Raw genomic sequence first — 18658 nt, 5'->3', positions numbered from 1 at the left:
TAGTAGTAGTAGTAGGACTAGTAGTAGTAGTAGTAGTAATAATAGGACTAGTAGTAGTAGTAGTAGTAGTAGTAGGAGGACTAGTAGTAGTAGTAATAGTAGTAGTAGTAGTAGTAGTAGTAGTAGTAGTAGTAGTAGGACTAGTAGTAGTAGGACTAGTAGTAGTAGGACTAGTAGTAGTAGGACTAGTAGTAGTAGGACTAGTAGTAGTAGTAGTAGTAGTAGTAGTAGGACTAGTAGTTAGTAGTAGTAGTAGTAGTAGTAGTAGTAGTAGGAGTAGTAGGACTAGTAGGACTAGTAGTAGTAGTACTAGGAGTAGTAGTAGTAGTAGTAGTAGTCGTAGTAATAGTAGTAGGAGTAGTAGGACTAGTAGTAGTAGTAGGACTAGTAGGAGTAGTAGTATGAGTAGTAGTAGTAGTAGTAGTAGTATTAGTAGTAGTAGTAGTAGTGGTGCTAGATTACTTCTCCCTTAGAGACCCTATCATTCACTAGAGTGGCAGATGTCATAGACCTGCATAGCTATAGAATGTGATAATGGCAGTCATCTTGGTCAGGAATAAATAACCCTTCTTGTGTTCTATATCTTATTCTATGAGTTTTGCATCCAGCCCGAATTAGTGTGGTGTACCTGAAGAGGTTGAGGCTGAGGTCATGGAGGGCCATCCAGGACTCCCTCAGGTGCTTCATGTCCCTGAGGATGTGCACCCGGCCCTCCACAGAGGTCCTCTCCAGCACCCCCTGGCCCTGAACCTCTGTCTGGTGCAGCTGCAGTTCCTTCTCTGGGAACTCACCTAGTGCCCTCTACAGAGTCGGAGGAAGAATAACAGGACAGGACGGGACTTAGGCTATGGCCACATAGAGACTTATGAAAACATATGAAAACAGCAACATATTCATCAGTGTCCGTTTTTTCAAACAAGTTGCACCAAACCAGTGTCTACATGTGAAAACAGCCAGTTTCTATGATCTGTGGTTAAAAATATATTTTTTAAAAAGCTTCTCTGACATCACAGGGTAGGATTAACAGTAACAAAACAGTGCATTTTCAAAACATGTAACAAGTTTCTAGCCAGAGGGGCATTTCTTGCTCCCCACGTCACCGCGAATCTCGTAGGTCTTTGAAAATCACTGTTAAAATGTTTTCACTTTTGATGATGTCATCGGGTAGAACTTTTTATCTTTATAGGTCTCCAAAGCACTCTCATCTTTTTATTTAACATTAATTTAACTAGGCAAGTTAGTTAAGAACAAATTCTTATTTACAATGGACGGCCTACAACAGCCAAACCCAGACGACGCTGGGGCAATTGTGCACTACTCTATGGACTCCCAATCAAAGCCGGTTGTGATACAGCCTGGATTTGAACCAAGGTGTCTGTAGTGACACCACAACCACTGAGATGCAGTGCCTTAGACCGCTGCGCCACTCGGGAGCCCAATCCTTGGCTCGCTCGTCTATTCAGTACACTGCAGCTAGCAACTGGAACGAACTGCAACAAACACTCAAACTGGACAGTTTTATCTCTTCATTTAAAGACTCAATCATGGACACTAACTGACAGTTGTGGCTGCTTTGTGTGATGTATTGTTGTCTCTACCTTCTTGCCCTTTGTACTGTTCTCTGTGCCCAACAATATTTGTATCCTGTTTTGTGCTGCTGCCATGCTGTGTTGTCATGTGTCGCTACCATGCTGTGTTGTTGTCTACGTTTCTCTTTATGTAGTGTTGTGTTGTTGTCGTGATGTGTGTTTTGTCCTATATTTTTATTACATTTATATACATTTGAATCCCAGCCCCCGCAGGAGGCTTATTGCCTTTTGGTAAGCCATCATTGTAAATAAAAATTTGTTCTTAACTGACTTGCCTAGTTAAAAATAAAAAATAAAAAAAATATATACAAAACATAACAATTTGCCGTTTTCACATATGTTGACATTGGTATTGTGCCGGAGATACTGAAAATGAAGTTGAAAAGTGGTGGCGTTGCCCTTTAAGATAACAGACCAGTACCTCAGTCTTGTGCTGTCTGTTGTCCCATCAACATACTATCCTAGACATAACATACCATACGATACAAGAACATAACAGATAAATGTGGAAAGTCAGTACCTCAGCCTCTTGCTGTCTGTTGTCCAGGCTCCACTCCCCAGTAGAACTGCGGTAGGACTCCAGCTTCTGCCTCATAATCATCAACCACTTCTCCACGTTTAGCAGGCTCACGTGGAAACTCTCGTGCCCCCCGATGCTCTCCTCACTCTCCTTCACCTTTACCTGACACAGAGAGAGACACATCCAAACATGAATGCACAAATACATGTGCCTGATTAACACTATAGTGCCAACCCTAATAGTACTGTTGACTGGGATATTTTCTTTTCACATTGTCCTTCCCAGCACGTTTCCAGAAACCATAATGATGCGTAACCCCAGAAAGCCTGGAGGCAGCGTAGCCTAGTGGTTAGAGCGTTGGACTAGTAACCGAAAGGTTGCAAGATCAAATCCCCGAGCTGACAAGGTACAAATCTGTCGCTCTGCCCCCTGTTCCTAGGCCATCATTGAAAATAGGCATTTGTTCTTAACTGACTTGCCTGGTTAAGTAAAAGGAAAATACATTTAACAAAAGCCCAGCTTGGCTCAGTAGCATGAAAAGGGTCTTTGTTAACCTTTTTCAGAACCTGTGAAGAAAGAATGGAGTTGCCGTCTCTCTCAGAGCCCTTCTTACCCTGACGGACTTGTAAAGGATTCTCCAGTCCCCGTAAAGCCTCTCAAACTGTGTCCTGTTAGCAGAGCTAGACGACACCAGAGTCTCCAGAGCTGTGATGTGGGCCTCACAGTCCTCCAAGTCCTTCTTGATCACCTGAGAGAGAGGACACAAGCAGTAGCTTATTAATAGTAAAACAAATGATCAATGCTTTATAAATGCTTTGCTTATATATGTATATGCTTCTCCTAGTACACACTGGAACTGGCTAGAGGAAACCAGTTTGAGAGACACAGGTGTAGATTACTGTGAGCACAGAATTAAATAGAACACTAGAATGGGTTTTGGTAACAAAACAGCCATCTTGGTCAGGAAAATGTTCATTCTAGAACCTGATCATATGTGGTAATATATTGTATGAAACAATGAACTTCATCATAGGATCTCCATGGCAGTGAGTGACCCACCCGTTGCTGGTCTGACTGGCTCTTCTTGGCCAGTATGTCTGGCTGGAGGCTGTCTGCTGAGGTCAGTCTCTCTCTCAGCAGGGTCAGCTTGTTCCTGATTGACTTGCAGGCGTCCCCAAAGTCCTTTGTCCTTGAGATCAAACCCTAAAAGAAAGGACATATCAGAAATTAGGGGTTGCATGTAAAATGGCACCCCAATAATGCACTACATTCAACCAGAGCCCTATTTATTTATTTATTTCACCTTTATTTAACCAGGTCGGCAAGTTGAGAACAAGTTCTCATTTACAATTGCGACCTGCCCAAGATAAAGCAAAGCAGTTCGACACATACAACAACACAGAGTTACACATGGAGTAAAACAAACATACAGTCAATAATACAGTATAAACAAGTCTATATACAATGTGAGCAAATGAGGTGAGATAAGGGAGGTAAAAGGCAAAAAAGGCCATGGTGGCGAAGTATACACAATACAGCAAGTAAAACACTGGAATGGTTGATTTGCAGTGGAAGAATGTGCAAAGTAGCGATAGAAATAATGGGGTGCAAAGGAGCAAAATAAATAAATAAATACAGTAGGGAAAGAGGTAGTTGTTTGGGCTAAATTATAGATGGGCTAAGTACAGTAGAGGTCGACCGATTATGATTTTTCAACGCCGATACCGATACCAATTATTGGAGGACCAAAAAAGCCGATACCGATTAAATCGGACAATTCTTTTGTTGTTGTAATAATGACAATTACAACAAACTGAATGAACACTTATTTTAACTTAATATAATACATCAATAAAATCAATTTAGCCTCAAGTAAATAATGAAACATGTTCAATTTGGTTTAAATAATGCAAAAACAAAGTGTTGGAGAAGAAAGTAAAAGTGCAATATGTGCTATGTAAGAAAGCTAACGTTTCAGTTCCTTGCTCAGAACATGAGAACATATGAAAGCTGGTGGTTCCTTTTAACATGAGTCTTCAATATTCCCAGGTAAGAAGTTTTAGGTTGTAGTTATTATAGGAATTATAGGACTATTTCCCTCTATACCATTTGTATTTCATTAACCTTTGACTATTAGATGTTCTTATAGGCCCTTTAGTATTGCCAGTGTAACAGTATAGCTTCCGTCCCTCTCCTCGCTCCTCCCTGGGCTCGAACCAGCAACACAACGACAACAGCCACCATCGAAGCAGCGTTACCCATGCAGAGCAAGGGGAACAACTACTAGAAGGCTCAGAGCGAGTGACGTTTGAAACGCTATTAGCGCGCGCTAACTAGCTAGCCATTTCACTTCGGTTACACCAGCCTCATCTCGGGAGTTGATAGGCTTGAAGTCATAAACAGCGCAATGCTTGACGCACAAAAGTGCTGTTTGAATGAATGTTTACACGCCTGCTTCTGCCTACCACCGCTCAGTCAGATGCTTGTATGCTCAGTCAGATTATATGCAACGCAGGACACGCTAGATAATACCTAGTAATATCATCAACCATGTGTAGTTAACTAGTGATTATGATTGATTGTTTTTTATAAGATAAGTTTAACGCTAGCTAGCAACTTACCTTGGCTTACTGCATTCGCGGAACAGGCAGTCTCCTTGTGGAGTGCAACGAGAGAGAGAAAGGTCGTTATTGCGTTGGACTAGTTAACTGTAAGGTTGCAAGATGGATCCCCCGAGCTGACAAGGTGAAAATCTGTCATTCTGCCCCTGAACGAGGCAGTTAAACCACCGTTCCTAGGCCGTCATTGAAAATAAGAATGTGTTCTTAACTGACTTGCCAAGTTAAATAAAGGTATAAAAACAAAATGTATTTATTTTTTATTTATTTTTAAATCGGCAAATAGGCGCCCAAAAATACCGATTTCCGATTGTTATGAAAACGGCCCTAATTAATCGGCCATTCCGATTAATCGGTCGACCTCTAATGTACAGGTGCAGGAATCTGTGAGCTGCTCTGACAGCTGGTGCTTAAAGCTAGTGAGGGAGATAAGTGTTTCCAGTTTCAGAGATTTTTGTAGTTCGTTCCAGTCATTGGCAGCAGAGAACTGGAAGGAGAGGCGGCCAAAGGAAGAATTGGTTTTGGGGGTGACCAGAGAGATATACCTGCTGGAGCGCGTGCTACAGTTGAGTGCTGCTATGGTGACCAGCGAGCTGAGATAAGGGGGGACTTGGCTTTCGAAGAACTTAGAAAGGCAGGGTAGGGTAGATATAGGTCTGTAGCAGTTTGTAGCAGTTTGGGTCAAGAGTGTCCCCCCCTTTGAAGAGGGGGATGACCGCAGCTGCTTTCCAATCTTTGGTAATCTCAGACGACACAAAAGAGAGGTTGAACAGGCTAGTAATAGGGGTGGCAACAATTTCGGCAGATAGTTTTAGAAAGAAAGGGTCCAGATTGTCTAGCCCGGCTGATATGAAGGGGTCCAGATTTTGCGGCACTTTCAGAACATCAGCTGACTGGATTTGGGAGAAGGAGAAATGGGGAAGGCTTGGGCGAGTTGCTGTGGGGGGGTGCAGCGCTGTTGACCGGGGTAGGGGTAGCCAGGTGGAAAGCATGGCCAGCTGTAGAAAAATGCTTATTGAAATTCTCAATTATAGTGGATTTATCGGTGGTGACAGTATTTCCTATCTTCAGTGCAGTGGGCAGCTGGGAGGAGGTGTTCTTATTCTCCATGGACTTTACAGTGTCCCAGAACTTTTTTGAGTTTGTTTTGCAGGAAGTAAATTTCTGCTTGAAGAAGCTAGCCTTGGCTTTTCAAACTGCCTGTGTGTATTGGTTTCTAGCTTCCCTGAAAAGTTGCATATCATGGGGGCTGTTCGATGCGAATGCAGAACGCCACAGGATGTTTTTATGTTGGTTAAGGGCAGTCAGGTCTGGAGAGAACCAAGGGCTATATCTGTTCCTGGTTCTAAATTTCTTGAATGGGGCATGCTTAGTTAAGATGGTGAAGAAGGCATTTAAAAAAAAACAGGCATCCTCTACTGACGGGATGAGGTCAATGTCCTTTCAGGATACCCCGGCCAGGTCGATTAGAAAGGCCTGCTCGCTGAAGTGTTTCAGGGAGCGTTTGACAGTGATGAGTGGAGGTCGTTTGACCGCTGACCCATTACGGATGCAGGCAATGAAGCAGTGATCGCTGAGATCTTGTTTGAAAACAGCAGAGGTGTATTTAGAGGGCAAGTTGGTTAGGATGATATCTATGAGGGTGCCCGTGTTTACGGCTTTGGGGTGGTACCTGGTAGGTTCATTGATAATTTGTGTGAGATTGAGGGCATCAAGCTTAGATTGTAGGATGGCTGGGGTGTTAAGCATGTTCCAGTTTAGGTCGCCTAGCAGCACGAGTTCTGAAGATAGATGGGGGGCAATCAGTTCACCAATGGTGTCCAGAGCACAGCTGGGGGCAGAGGGTGGTCTATAGCAGGTGGCAACGGTGAGAGAGATGGATTTTTAAAAGTAGAAGTTCAAATTGTTTGGGTACAGACCTGGATAGTAGGACAGAAATCTGCAGGCTCTCTGCAGTAGATTGCAACACCGCCCCCTTTGGCCGTTCTATCTTGTCTGAAAATGTGGTAGTTAGGGACGAAAATTTCAGAATTTTTGGTGGTCTTCCTAAGCCAGGATTCAGACACAGCTAGAACATCCGGGTTGGCAGAGTGTGCTAAAGCAGTGAATAAAGCAAACTTAGGGAGGAGGCTTCAATGTTAACATGCATGAAACCAAGGCTATTACGGTTACAGAAGTCATCAAAAGAGAGCGCCTGGGGAATAGGAGTGGAGCTAGGCACTGCAGGGGCCTGGATTCACCTCTACATCACCAGAGGAACAGAGGAGGAGAAGGATAAGGGTACGGCTAAAAGCTATGAGAATTGGTCTATGACAAACACACACACACACACACACACACACACACACACACACACACACACACACACACACACACCACACCACACACCTGCAGTCTTGCTTTCCTCTGCAGCAGCTGGTTGTGCAGTAACTCCCTTTTCCTCACGGTGTCATTGAGCGCTGTCATTAGACTCTCTGCGCTGTCTGAGCCGAACACTGAACACAGCAGATCTCTCTTCAACAGCATCAAACGCAACTGCTCCTGCAGCTGCAGACTGTGCTTCAGCAACCTCTGTAGGGGGAATGAGCGAAATAGGGAAAGACAGTGAGGGGAAGAAAAAAAATATATATATATATATATATATATATATATATATATAGGCAGGGGATAAATCAAGAAAAGTGTAAGTGTGTAGATGGAAGACAGTAAAAGTGGGATATTGAAAGGGGAAGGAGAGAAAAAAGGGGGAGATACAAAGAAAAATAACGTTTTAAGAGGGAACACACCATAGATGAAAGCTATGTGTAGTAGAAATATGTGCCTCTAGTAGATAGGTCACACATTTCTTGGTGTGAAAGTACAGCAAGCATATCTTCTTTTTCACAGATCAGGGATTGATTGAGCTCCCTGACCTTTGCTGTCATTACTCGCATATCTGGAGGGGAGTTTATATTAGGAGGAAGTCATTTTCTGATGGAGAAGGCTAGGACGCGTGTGAAAGAAAAAATTACATACCTGATTTGGTGGATATTAATAGTAAACTATTATATATTTAACTTAAGAGTAAGACTGGCCTGCTAATGCTGAGTTTTTTGGTGTCCCTCTAGCTTCCTGCAGCTAGTCTGGGCGTCGAGGACATGGGTTTTACTAGAGATAGCTTGAAGCTGACAATTGATTCAAGTCTTGGTGATTAAAAAAAACAAACAGACACATTCCAGTCTATCAATAGTGGTGCATGTGAGACATATGTCTCTGGTCTAACTGGGCATTCTATAGATGAGATGTGTGTGTGTCCCCGAGATAGAGATAGCCTGGAGGAATAGAACAAACATTCCATTGCTGGTTCTCATTCTTGCATCTGGGAAACATCTGGAAAATTAGCATGGAGGAGTAGAACACCCCCCCCCGTGCACAGGAACGACAGGATGAACCCAGGTTGGGTTGTGGTGCTCAATCTGCACGGGGAGGGGGAGGGGGCCATGGTTGAAGCAGTTTTAGGTTTAGGTTTTGTATATAACGACCCGGTATTCTCTGTATGATTAAGACTCTCAGTCTGACAGTCAAGACTGTTGGGTTGACAGTTTCATTATTGCAATAATTCATCGATATTAAATAAAGATGATTGTTTGAAGAAATTACCAAGTCTCTCTCAGTAATGGATTTCCACGACATGTGTCCCAAACTGCACCCTGGTCAAAAATAGTGCACCAAATAGAGAATACGGTGCTATTTGGGACGCATTCTAAGCCAATCTCTGTCCAGTTCCAGTACTGTATGTAGGGCTGATTACATTTCCCTAGCTGGCCTAATTAAGGTACCATGAATACTGAAGACCTGCTTTTCTCTTTTCATTATCATCTCCAGGCCTTAAGACCACAGTTACTACTGAGATTCAGACATTAATGTCCTCCCTTATGAACACAATCCTGGTTTAGCGGTTTGATTGACGGGAGAGACTCTTACTGTAAATATGAGTTGAACCTTTGCTCTATGCATTTTACTTTACTGTATTAAAATTATTTTGTTGTTTGTTTACGTCCTGCTACATCCTTTTTAAAGATGGGATCCGCATTAGGGCCACTGTCTGTCCATGCACCTCTGTTATTGTTTTTACTTTGTGAATGAAAGGTGAGGTGCATCCAGCAGTGTGTAAAACATAACTGCTGTACATCTTCTGCTGTTCAACAGTTTGTTGTTGTAATATCCTAAACGGACATGGCAGTTTCACCATTAAGAATTGGAGTTTTAAGCCTGGTGGAATAATAGTTGATTAAAATCAATAGCAGTCTGCAGTCTGTGCTGTTCCTACCTGGATGTTCTGCACCAGCATGGCGACGTGTGAGAACTCAGACACTTCAGCAGAAGACTCCAGCACTTGAGAGACAACCTGACTCCACTGAGAGAATCCATGCAGAGGGTCCTGCAGCACTTGTCTCAGCCCCAACTCTGACTCCACACATAGCTTCATAGCACGACACTTCACACTACACGGGGACAAAGGAAATGAGCATAAGACCGGTTAGATATGGTGCTTTTCATGCAAAGACCAAGATTGCTGAAGAGATTTTTTTTAAATATTGTCTTTCACACTGAGTCAGAGGAAAAACTCAGCTTGTACATAATTTTTTTTAGATATGTAACTTTACATGAATTAAAGAAATATGTACTAGTGTTGGGGGGTAAGCAGATTTTCATACCGTGCTATACGGTATTACAGGCAGTGAACACAAGGGGCGCTACAAAAAGAAAGAAGCTATATACAAACAATTTTGTTTTTACGCACAAAACTAATTTAGGCAGCAAGGATCTTGATCCAGGAGCTAGCCACTCCAGATTCATAGTTGGACCCGAGCTGGAGATCATTTATATCTTACATGATTAACTTATAGCAGTGGTGTAGCACACACTCCCTGAGCATTAGGGTATTGAACATCATCCCATCCGTATTTCAAAAATACCCCTGTATACGGTGTTGGGTTGTACTTTTAAATACTTGCTACACCAGAAGTGAATGGTTACATGTATGAGGAATGTACAGTACCAGTCAAAAGTTTGGACACACCTACTCATTCAAGGCTCTTTCTTTATTTTACTATTTTCTAATAATAGAGAACATATCAAAACTATGACATAACACATGGAATCATGTAGTACCCAAAAAAGTGGTAAACAAATCTAAACATATTTTATATTTGAGATTCTTCAAAGTAGCCACCCTTTGCCTTGACGACAGCTTTGCAAACTCTTGGCATTCTCTCAGCCAGCTTCATGAGGTAGTCACCTGGAATGCATTTCAAATCACTGGGGTGCCTTGTAAAAAGTTAATTTGTGGAATTTCTTTCCTTCTTAATGAGTTTGAGTCAATCAGTTGTGTTGTGACAAGGTAGGGGATAGCTCTATTTGGCAAAAGATCAAGTCCATATTATGGCAAGAACAGCTCAAATAAGCAAAGAGAAACGACAGTCCATCATTACTTTAAGACATGAAGGTCAGTAAATCTGGGAAATTTGTGCAGTCTCAAAAAATATCAAGCTCTATGATGAAACTGGCTCTCATGAGGACCGCCACAGGAAAGGAAGACCCAGAGTTACCTCTGCTGCAGAGGATAAGTTCATTAGAGTTACCAGCCTCAGAAAATGCAGCAAAAATAAATGCTTCAGAGTTCAAGTAACAGACACATCTCAACATCAACTGTTCAGAGGAGACTGTGTGAATCAGGCCTTCATGGTTGAATTGCTGCAAAGAAACCACTACTAAAAATGGCACCGGAAGAAATGGCAGCAGTTTTATGGGCGCCCAACCAATTGTGGTATTATGTGGGGGTTTTTCACGTTATTTGTAACTTATTTTATACATAATGTTTCTGCAACCGTATCTTACGGCAAAAAAAGAGCTTCTGGATATCAGGACAGCGATCACTCACCTCGGATTAGACAAAGAGCTTCTAGATATCAGGACAGCGATCACTCACCTCAGATTAGACAAAGAGCTTCTGGATATCAGGACAGCGATCACTCACCTCGGATTAGACAAAGAGCTTCTAGATATCAGGACAGCGATCACTCACCTTGGATTAGACAAAGAGCTTCTGGATATCAGGACAGCGATCACTCACCTTGGATTAGACAAAGAGCTTCTGGATATCAGGACAGCGATCACTCACCTCGGATTAGACAAAGAGCTTCTGGATATCAGGACAGCGATCACTCACCTCGGATTAGACAAAGAGCTTCTAGATATCAGGACAGCGATCACTCACCTCGGATTAGACAAAGAGCTTCTGGATATCAGGACAGCGATCACTCACCTTGGATTAGACAAAGAGCTTCTAGATATCAGGACAGCGATCACTCACCTCGGATTAGACAAAGAGCTTCTGGATATCAGGACAGCGATCACTCACCTCGGATTAGACAAAGAGCTTCTGGATATCAGGACAGCGATCACTCACCTTGGATTAGACAAAGAGCTTCTGAATATCAGGACAGCGATCACTCACCTCGGATTAGACAAAGAGCTTCTGGATATCAGGACAGCGATCACTCACCTCGGATTAGACAAAGAGCTTCTGGATATCAGGACAGCGATCACTCACCTTGGATTAGACAAAGAGCTTCTGAATATCAGGACAGCGATCACTCACCTCGGATTAAACTAAGATTTTTTTCGCACAAGACATTCTTCAAACACCCGGCAGGGCTGAGATCACCGTTATTTGCAAGAGGAAGCGACACAGGTACAGAGGACAAGAACCGGATGCCTGGTCAAGACCCGGAAAAGGCGAGTGTGAAAGCTGCCGTTACCGTCAATACTACTCGCCAACGTGCAATCATTGGACAATAAACTAGACGAGGTACGATCACGAATATCCTACCAACGAGACATCAAAAACTGAAATATCTTATGTTTCACGGAATCGTGGCTGAATGACGACATGGATAGATACACGCTGCACCAGCAAGATAGAGCAGCACACTCCAGTAAGACGAGGGGGGGCGGACTGTGCATATTTGTAAACAACAGCTGGTGCAGGAAATCTAAGGAAGTCTCTAGATTTTGAAGTAGAGTATATTGTGATAAATTGCAGGCCACACTACTTGCCTAGAGAGTTCTCAGCTATACTTTTCATGGCTGTTTATTTACCACCACAGACAGATGCTGGCACTAAGGCCGCACTCAGTCAGCTGTATAAGGAAATAAGCAAACAGGAAACCAATAACCCAGAGGTGGCGCTCCTAGTGGCCGGACACTTTAATGCAGGGAAACGTAAATCAGTTCTACCAAATTTCCATCAACATGTTAAATGTGCATCCAGAGGGAAAATAATTCTAGATCACCTGTACTCCACAGACAGAGACGCGTACAAAGCTCTCCCTCGCCCTCCATTTGGTAAATCCGACCACAACTCTATCCTCCTGATTCCTGCTTACAAGCAAAAATGAAAGCAGGAAGCACCACTCAGTCTATAAAAAAGTGGTCAGATGAAGCAGATACAAGACTGTTTTGCTATCACAGACTGGAACATGTTCCGGGATTCTTCTGATGGCATTGAGGAGTACGTCACATCAGTCACTGGCTTTATCAATAAGTCCATCGAAGACGTCGTCCCCACAGTGACTGTACGTACATACCCCAACCAGAAGCCATGGATTACAAGCAACATTTGCACTGAGCTGAAGGGTAGAGCTACCGCTTTCAAGGTGTGGGACTCTAACCCGGAAGCTTACAAGAAATCCTGCTATGCCCTGCGATGAACCATCAAACAGGCAAAGCGTCAATACAGGGCTAAGATTGAATCATACTATACTGGCTCTGATGCTCGTCAGAGGGCTTGCAAACTATTACAGACTACAAAGGGAAGCACAGCCGCGAGCTGCCCAGTGACACAAGCCTACCAGATGAGCTAAATCACTTCTATGCTCGCTTCGAGGCAAGCAACACTGAGGCATGCATGAGAGCATCAGCTGTTCTGGACGACTATGTGATCACACACTCCGTAGCCGACGTGAGTAAGACCTTTAAACAGGTCAAAATAGACAAGGCTGCGGGCCCAGACGGATTACCAGGACGTGTGCTCCAGGCATGTGCTGACCAACTGACAGGTGTCTTCACTGACATTTTCAACATGTCCCTGATTAAGTCTGTAATACCAACATGTTTCAAGCAGACCACCATAGTCCCTGTGCCCAAGAACACAAAGGCAACCTGCCTAAATGACTACAGACCCGTAGCACACACGTCCATAGCCATGAAGTGCTTTCAAAGGTTGGTAATGGCTCACATCAACACCATTATCCCAGAAACCCTAGACCCACTCCAATTTCCATACCGCCCAAACAGATTCCCAGATAATGCAATCTCTATTGCACTCTACACTGCCCTTTCCCACCTGGACAAAAGGAACACTTATGTGAGAATGCTATTAATTGACGACAGCTCAGCGTTCAACACCATCGTACCCTCAAAGTTCATCACTAAGCTAAGGATCCTGGGACTAAACACCTCCCTCTGCAACTGGATCCTGGACTGCCTGACAGGCCGCACCCAGGTTGTGAGGGTAGGTAGCAACACATTGGCCACGCTGATCCTCAACACTTGAGCTCCCCAGGGGTGCGTGCTCAGTCCCCTCCTGTACTCCCCGTTCACCCACGACTGCATGGCAGGCATGACTCCAACACCATCATTAAGTTTGCAGACGACACAACAGTGGTAGGCCTGATCACCGACAATGACGAGACAGCCTATAGGGAGGAAGTCAGAGACCTGGCTGGGTGGTGCCAGAATAACAACCTATCCCTCAACGTAACCAAGACTAAGGAGATTATTGGTGGACTACAGGAAAAGGAGGACTGAGCACGCCCCCTTTCTCATCGACGGGGCTGTAGTGGAGCAGGTTGAGAGCTTCAAGTTCCTTGGTGTCCACATCAACAACAAACAAGAATGGTCCAAACACACCAAGACAGTTGTGAAGAGGGCACGACAAAGCCTATTCCTCAGGAAACTAAAAATATTTGGCATGGGTCCTGAGATCCTCAAAAGGTTCTACAGAAGCAACATCGAGAGCATCACTGCCTGGTTGCATCACTGCCTGGTACGGCAATTGCTTGGCCTCTGACCGCAAGGCACTACAGAGGGTAGTGCGTACGGCCCAGTACATCACTGGCTTCCTGCCATCCAGAACCTCTATACCAGGCGGTGTCAGAGAAAGGCCCTAAAAATTGTCAAAGACCCCAGCCACCCATTCATAGACTGTTCTCTCTACTACCGCATGGCAAGCAGTACTGGAGTGCCAAGTCTAGGACAAAAAGGCTTCTCAACAGTTTTTACCCCCAAGCTATAAGACTCCCGAACAGGTAATCAAATGGCGACCCGGACTATTTGCATTGTGTGCCTCCCCCCAACCCCTCTTTTTACGCAGCTGCTGCTATTCTCTGTTTATCATATATGCATAGTCACTTTAACTATACATTCATGTACATACTACCTCAATTTGGCCGACCAACCAGTGCTCCCGCACAGTGGCTAACCGGGCTATCTGCATTGTGTCCCACCCACCAACCCTCTTTTACGCTACTGCTACTCTCTGTTCATCATACATGCATAGTCACTTTAACCATATCTACATGTACATACTACCTCAATCAGCCTGACTAACCGGTGTATGTATGTAGCCTCGCTACTTTTATAGCCTCGCTACTGTATATAGCCTGTCTTTTTACTGTTGTTTTTATATTTTATCTTACCTATTGTTCACCTAATACCTTTTTTTGCACTATTGGTTAGAGCCTGTAAGTCAACATTTCACTGTGAGGTGAAACTGTTGTATTCAGCACACGTGACAAATAAACTTTGATTTGATTTAAAGGACACCAATAAGAAGAAGAGACTTGCTTGGGCCAAGAAACACAAGCAATAGACATTAGACCGGTGGAAATTTGTCTGATGAGTCCAAATTTGAGATTTTGGGTTCCAACTGCCGTGTCTTTGTGAGACGCAGAGTAGGTGAACGGATGATCTCCACATGTTATGCCCTTTATTAGACCACAAAGAGGTGTTAGGATTCCTAACCGTCACATTAGTTACGACAAGTTAGAGCATGAAAAGGCATTGAACCTGATATCCTATGGAAGAATAGACAGTTGGCTTATGTAAATTCTGCTGAACCATCCCTCTGAAGGTGAATGTCAATAGTCTGAAAAAACATCTTCCTCTCCCTGTTCCTTGTCCTTCACTGAATAGAAATCACTGAACAAGAGAGAGTGAGAGCAAATGTGGCAGATGCCACCTGTCCAACTCTCTCACATTAGTTAATATGAAGTATCTTAGAGTATGGATAATGATGCATTCCCGTTATAGTTCACTACCCTTTAAAAAATGTTTCATTTAATTTGTCCTTTTTCACCCCAACTTCGTGGTATCCAATTGGTAGTTAGTCTTGTCCCATCGCTGCAACTCCCGTATGGACTTTGGAGAGGCGAAGGTCAAGAGTCATGCTCCGAAACACAACAAAGCCAAGCTGCACTGCTTCTTGACACAATACCCGCTTAACCCGGAAGCCAGCCGCACCAATGTGTCGGAGGAAACACGGTACACCTGGCGATCGTGTTGGCGTGCATTGCGCCTGGCCCGCCACAGGAGTTGCTAGAGCGCGATGGGACAAGAACATCCCTACTGGCCAAACCCACCCCTAACCCGGACATTGCTGGGCCACCCCATGGGTCTCCCGGTCGCAGTCAGCTGCGATAAAGCCTGGACTTGAACCCTGAATTTCTAGTGGCACAGCTAGGAGTGCGGTGCAGTGCCTTAGACCACTGCGCCACTCGGGAGGCGTAGTTCACTACCTTTTACCAGGGCCGATAAGGCTCTGGTCAAAATTAAGGCTGGGAATTGCCAGGGACCTCACGATACGTTATTATCACGATACTTGGAGAACAAGATATAGGATGACCAGCGCTAGCTAACACTACCTAGCAAAAAATATGCATTTTTTATTTACAGATCGATACTTGGAGTCAAAGTATCGATCCCCCCCCCATTACTAGTCAAAAGTAGTGTACTAAATAGGGAATAGGGTTGCATTTGGGACCAATCCTACATGTCAACTCACCTCTGCTGTTCCTTCACCACAGCCAGGACGTCGTCAGAGAGATGCTGGGAATCTTGGGAAAAGCGGAAGAGTTCTTTAAGCTGGGCCTTAAGGCGCTCCACCTGGGATTCCTCTGCCAATAAAGTATTCCGGATGTTCTGAGCGGAGGAATACCAACAGAGAGAAATAAGGAAAAATACACATCACAGTGCATATTACCTTTTTGAGCCCTGGTCAAAAGCATTACAAAGGGGATAGGAAACCATTTGGGACATATCCAGAAACGAGGCTAGACCACCTGGCAGCTCATTCTCTACACCCAAACAATCACACACCAACATCAACAACCAAATTGGCATGAACACCATCTTGAGTTTGAGTTCATTTTTTTTTTTTTTTTACAGGGACAGTGCACATTAATCAACGTTTCAGTAAAAGTGCCAGTTTTAGCCAGATGGTTCATTTTCAACCACAGTCTCGGGGCAGGTTATTAAAAACCATTACATTAACAATACAGACAAACAATGAGCAGTGAAAACATAGGACAAGCAACATGTAGCAAGCAGACAGAGCAATAGCACATCAACTAAACAAAATCAATAAAAGCAACACATAAATACATAAATGCAATACATAAAAAAGTGTTTACACACCTCATAACATGGAAAGCGGCAAAACACAGCTAGGGATTATGTTCACAAGTCTGATTGGCCTATAGCCATGTCTTAATGTTTTTTGTGAAGGTGTGATAGGTGGTGCAGCTGTGTGTGTCTGATGTCAGTGTATTCCAGACATGGGAAGTTCTCACAGAGAAAGCAGATTGACGAAAGGTGCTTTTCCTTGAATACAAGACATGCGTCAGTGTATTGCACAAGATTTTCCCAACTCAGGAACTCGTGATTTCTGAGGATGTAACAGTGTTGATGGATATTGAGCTTTCAATCAAGCACGTTGAGAGCCTGTTTGTAGACAGACTGAATGTTGTACAGCGAGCTTGGGCCCTACTAGTCAAGCAGTATAATAAGTGGGGGAATATCATAGCATTGAAGTACAGTTTTGCTACCTCTGTAGTCAAACAATTTCATATGAATCGGAAATTAGCTAGGTTGAATTTGGTTATTTGAGTTCCCCTTTTCAACTGCTTAAAAAAAAAAGAGGTTGGAATCAAGTATGATGCCAAGGTACTTAACATGGAATACCACCTGGAGCTTCTCCCCTGACACACAGACATCTGGCTCAGTAACATCAGTTACACACACAGACATCTGGCTCAGTAGCATCAGTTACACACAGACATCTGGCTCAGTAGCATCAGTTAAACACAGACATCTGGCTCAGTAGCATCAGTTAAACACAGACAACTGGCTCAGTAGCATCAGTTAAACACAGACATCTGGCTCAGTAGCATCAGTTAAACACAGACATCTGGCTCAGTAGCATCAGTTAAACACAGACATCTGGCTCAGTAGCATCAGTTAAACACAGACATCTGGCTCAGTAGCATCAGTTACACACAGACATCTGGCTCAGTAGCATCAGTTAAACACAGACATCTGGCTCAAAAATGTTTGCTTTTTGGTCTTAATTTAAGGTTTATCAGTTTGGTTAAGGTTAAGGTTAGGGTTAAGTCTAAAATCAGATTTTATGACATTGTGGCTGTGCCAGCTAGTGAACACTGCAGAGCTGCCTCCAGAACAAGATTCATGATGAAAAACACTAACCTACTGAACAAACAGGACAGGTGTAAGCAATGTACTGAAAGCCCATGGAGGCACTTCCTTTCATCTGTCACGATTATTCAAATCAGTGAGGATGAAGTACAATAGATAACAAAAAGAAGCTACTTTAAACTATTGATACACATAGACTGTTGGAACCTGCCCTACCACACCTTCCCACAACATGTATGTTTTTACTGTAAGGTTACAATACCAGCCCACAATCATTATCTTCTCTCTCTCATTTCCACCGCACCTCTCCCAGGCATTCAGTCAGAGGGCAATTCCTGCCAGGTAATAATAGTTAGAGCAACCACCCATGCAGTGTCAGACCCTTGTTGTAGCTCGTAACTAAAGCTGAAAACCATAGGGTTGAGGAGTGAAAGTAGCATAGAGAACTGTCAGAGAGAGAGAGAGATTATACAGGAAGTAATAGAGAGAGTAAGCCCAAACCCACCATGTATTTCCTCCACTGCCCAACCATCTGTTCCTCAATCCTGTCTCCCTCCCTGGCTGTTTCCAGGTCTCTGGTCCTGTCTCCCTCCCTGGCTGTCTCCAGATCTCCGGTCCTGTCTCCCTCCCTGGCTGTCTCCAGGTCTCTGGTCAGTCTGTGGAGCAGGCCCCGGAGCTGCCCGATGTCCTCCCCTAGACGCTGGCAGCGGCTCTGGTACTGGCTCCGAGACTCCAGGCTGATCTTCAGGCTCTCTCCGGCCTCACACAGGCTCTGTCTCAGCCTCTGCCAGTCCAGACGCAGCTCCTCTGCTTCCTCCACCACCACATCTGCCCCCCCGGGGGACGTGTTGGCCCGCACTGCCTCCGCCATGACCTCAATGTGCTGCAGCGTCCTCTCCTCACTGGCCACGTTGTCATCCAGGGTCTGACAGAGGAGAGAGGGTTAGGCTATGTCCTGATTCTCTACCCTACTGAAACTTTATCATATTCTTTCAAATCCATGACACAAAACTAAGGAAATTACAAGGAAATGTTCTTAGCATGGTATGTGTCCCTCCCAGCAGAATCAAATCAAGTCAAATCAAATCTCATTTAAAATGCAAGTCATGTGAATAGGGTGTACTTCTCTCACCTGTTCCTCCCAGAAGTCATGTGACTAGGGTGTACTTCTCTCA

The 18658-nt window shown here is 44.0% G+C and overlaps 1 protein-coding gene across 4 annotated transcripts in view; it reads right to left on the bottom strand.

Annotated features, from left to right (window-relative positions):
• LOC112255783 (nesprin-3) overlaps positions 1-18658 on the bottom strand; it is a 51255-nt gene that overhangs the window by 16880 nt on the left and 15717 nt on the right. For all 4 annotated transcript variants that reach the window (XM_042325282.1, XM_042325280.1, XM_042325281.1 and 1 more), the window contains 8 exons: positions 17989-18408; positions 15835-15971; positions 9037-9211; positions 7116-7298; positions 3169-3312; positions 2723-2857; positions 2110-2271; positions 629-801 (listed from right to left, as the gene is read on the bottom strand). In XM_042325282.1, the coding sequence (XP_042181216.1) occupies positions 629-801; positions 2110-2271; positions 2723-2857; positions 3169-3312; positions 7116-7298; positions 9037-9211; positions 15835-15971; positions 17989-18408 (1529 nt within the window). The remainder of the gene's footprint in view (positions 1-628; positions 802-2109; positions 2272-2722; positions 2858-3168; positions 3313-7115; positions 7299-9036; positions 9212-15834; positions 15972-17988; positions 18409-18658) is intronic.

Source organism: Oncorhynchus tshawytscha, linkage group LG08 (assembly GCF_018296145.1).
Source record: "Oncorhynchus tshawytscha isolate Ot180627B linkage group LG08, Otsh_v2.0, whole genome shotgun sequence".
Taxonomy (NCBI): domain Eukaryota; kingdom Metazoa; phylum Chordata; class Actinopteri; order Salmoniformes; family Salmonidae; genus Oncorhynchus; species Oncorhynchus tshawytscha.
Note: the sequence above shows the minus strand (reverse complement) of the source record. Positions and strands in the feature narration are given on the sequence as shown.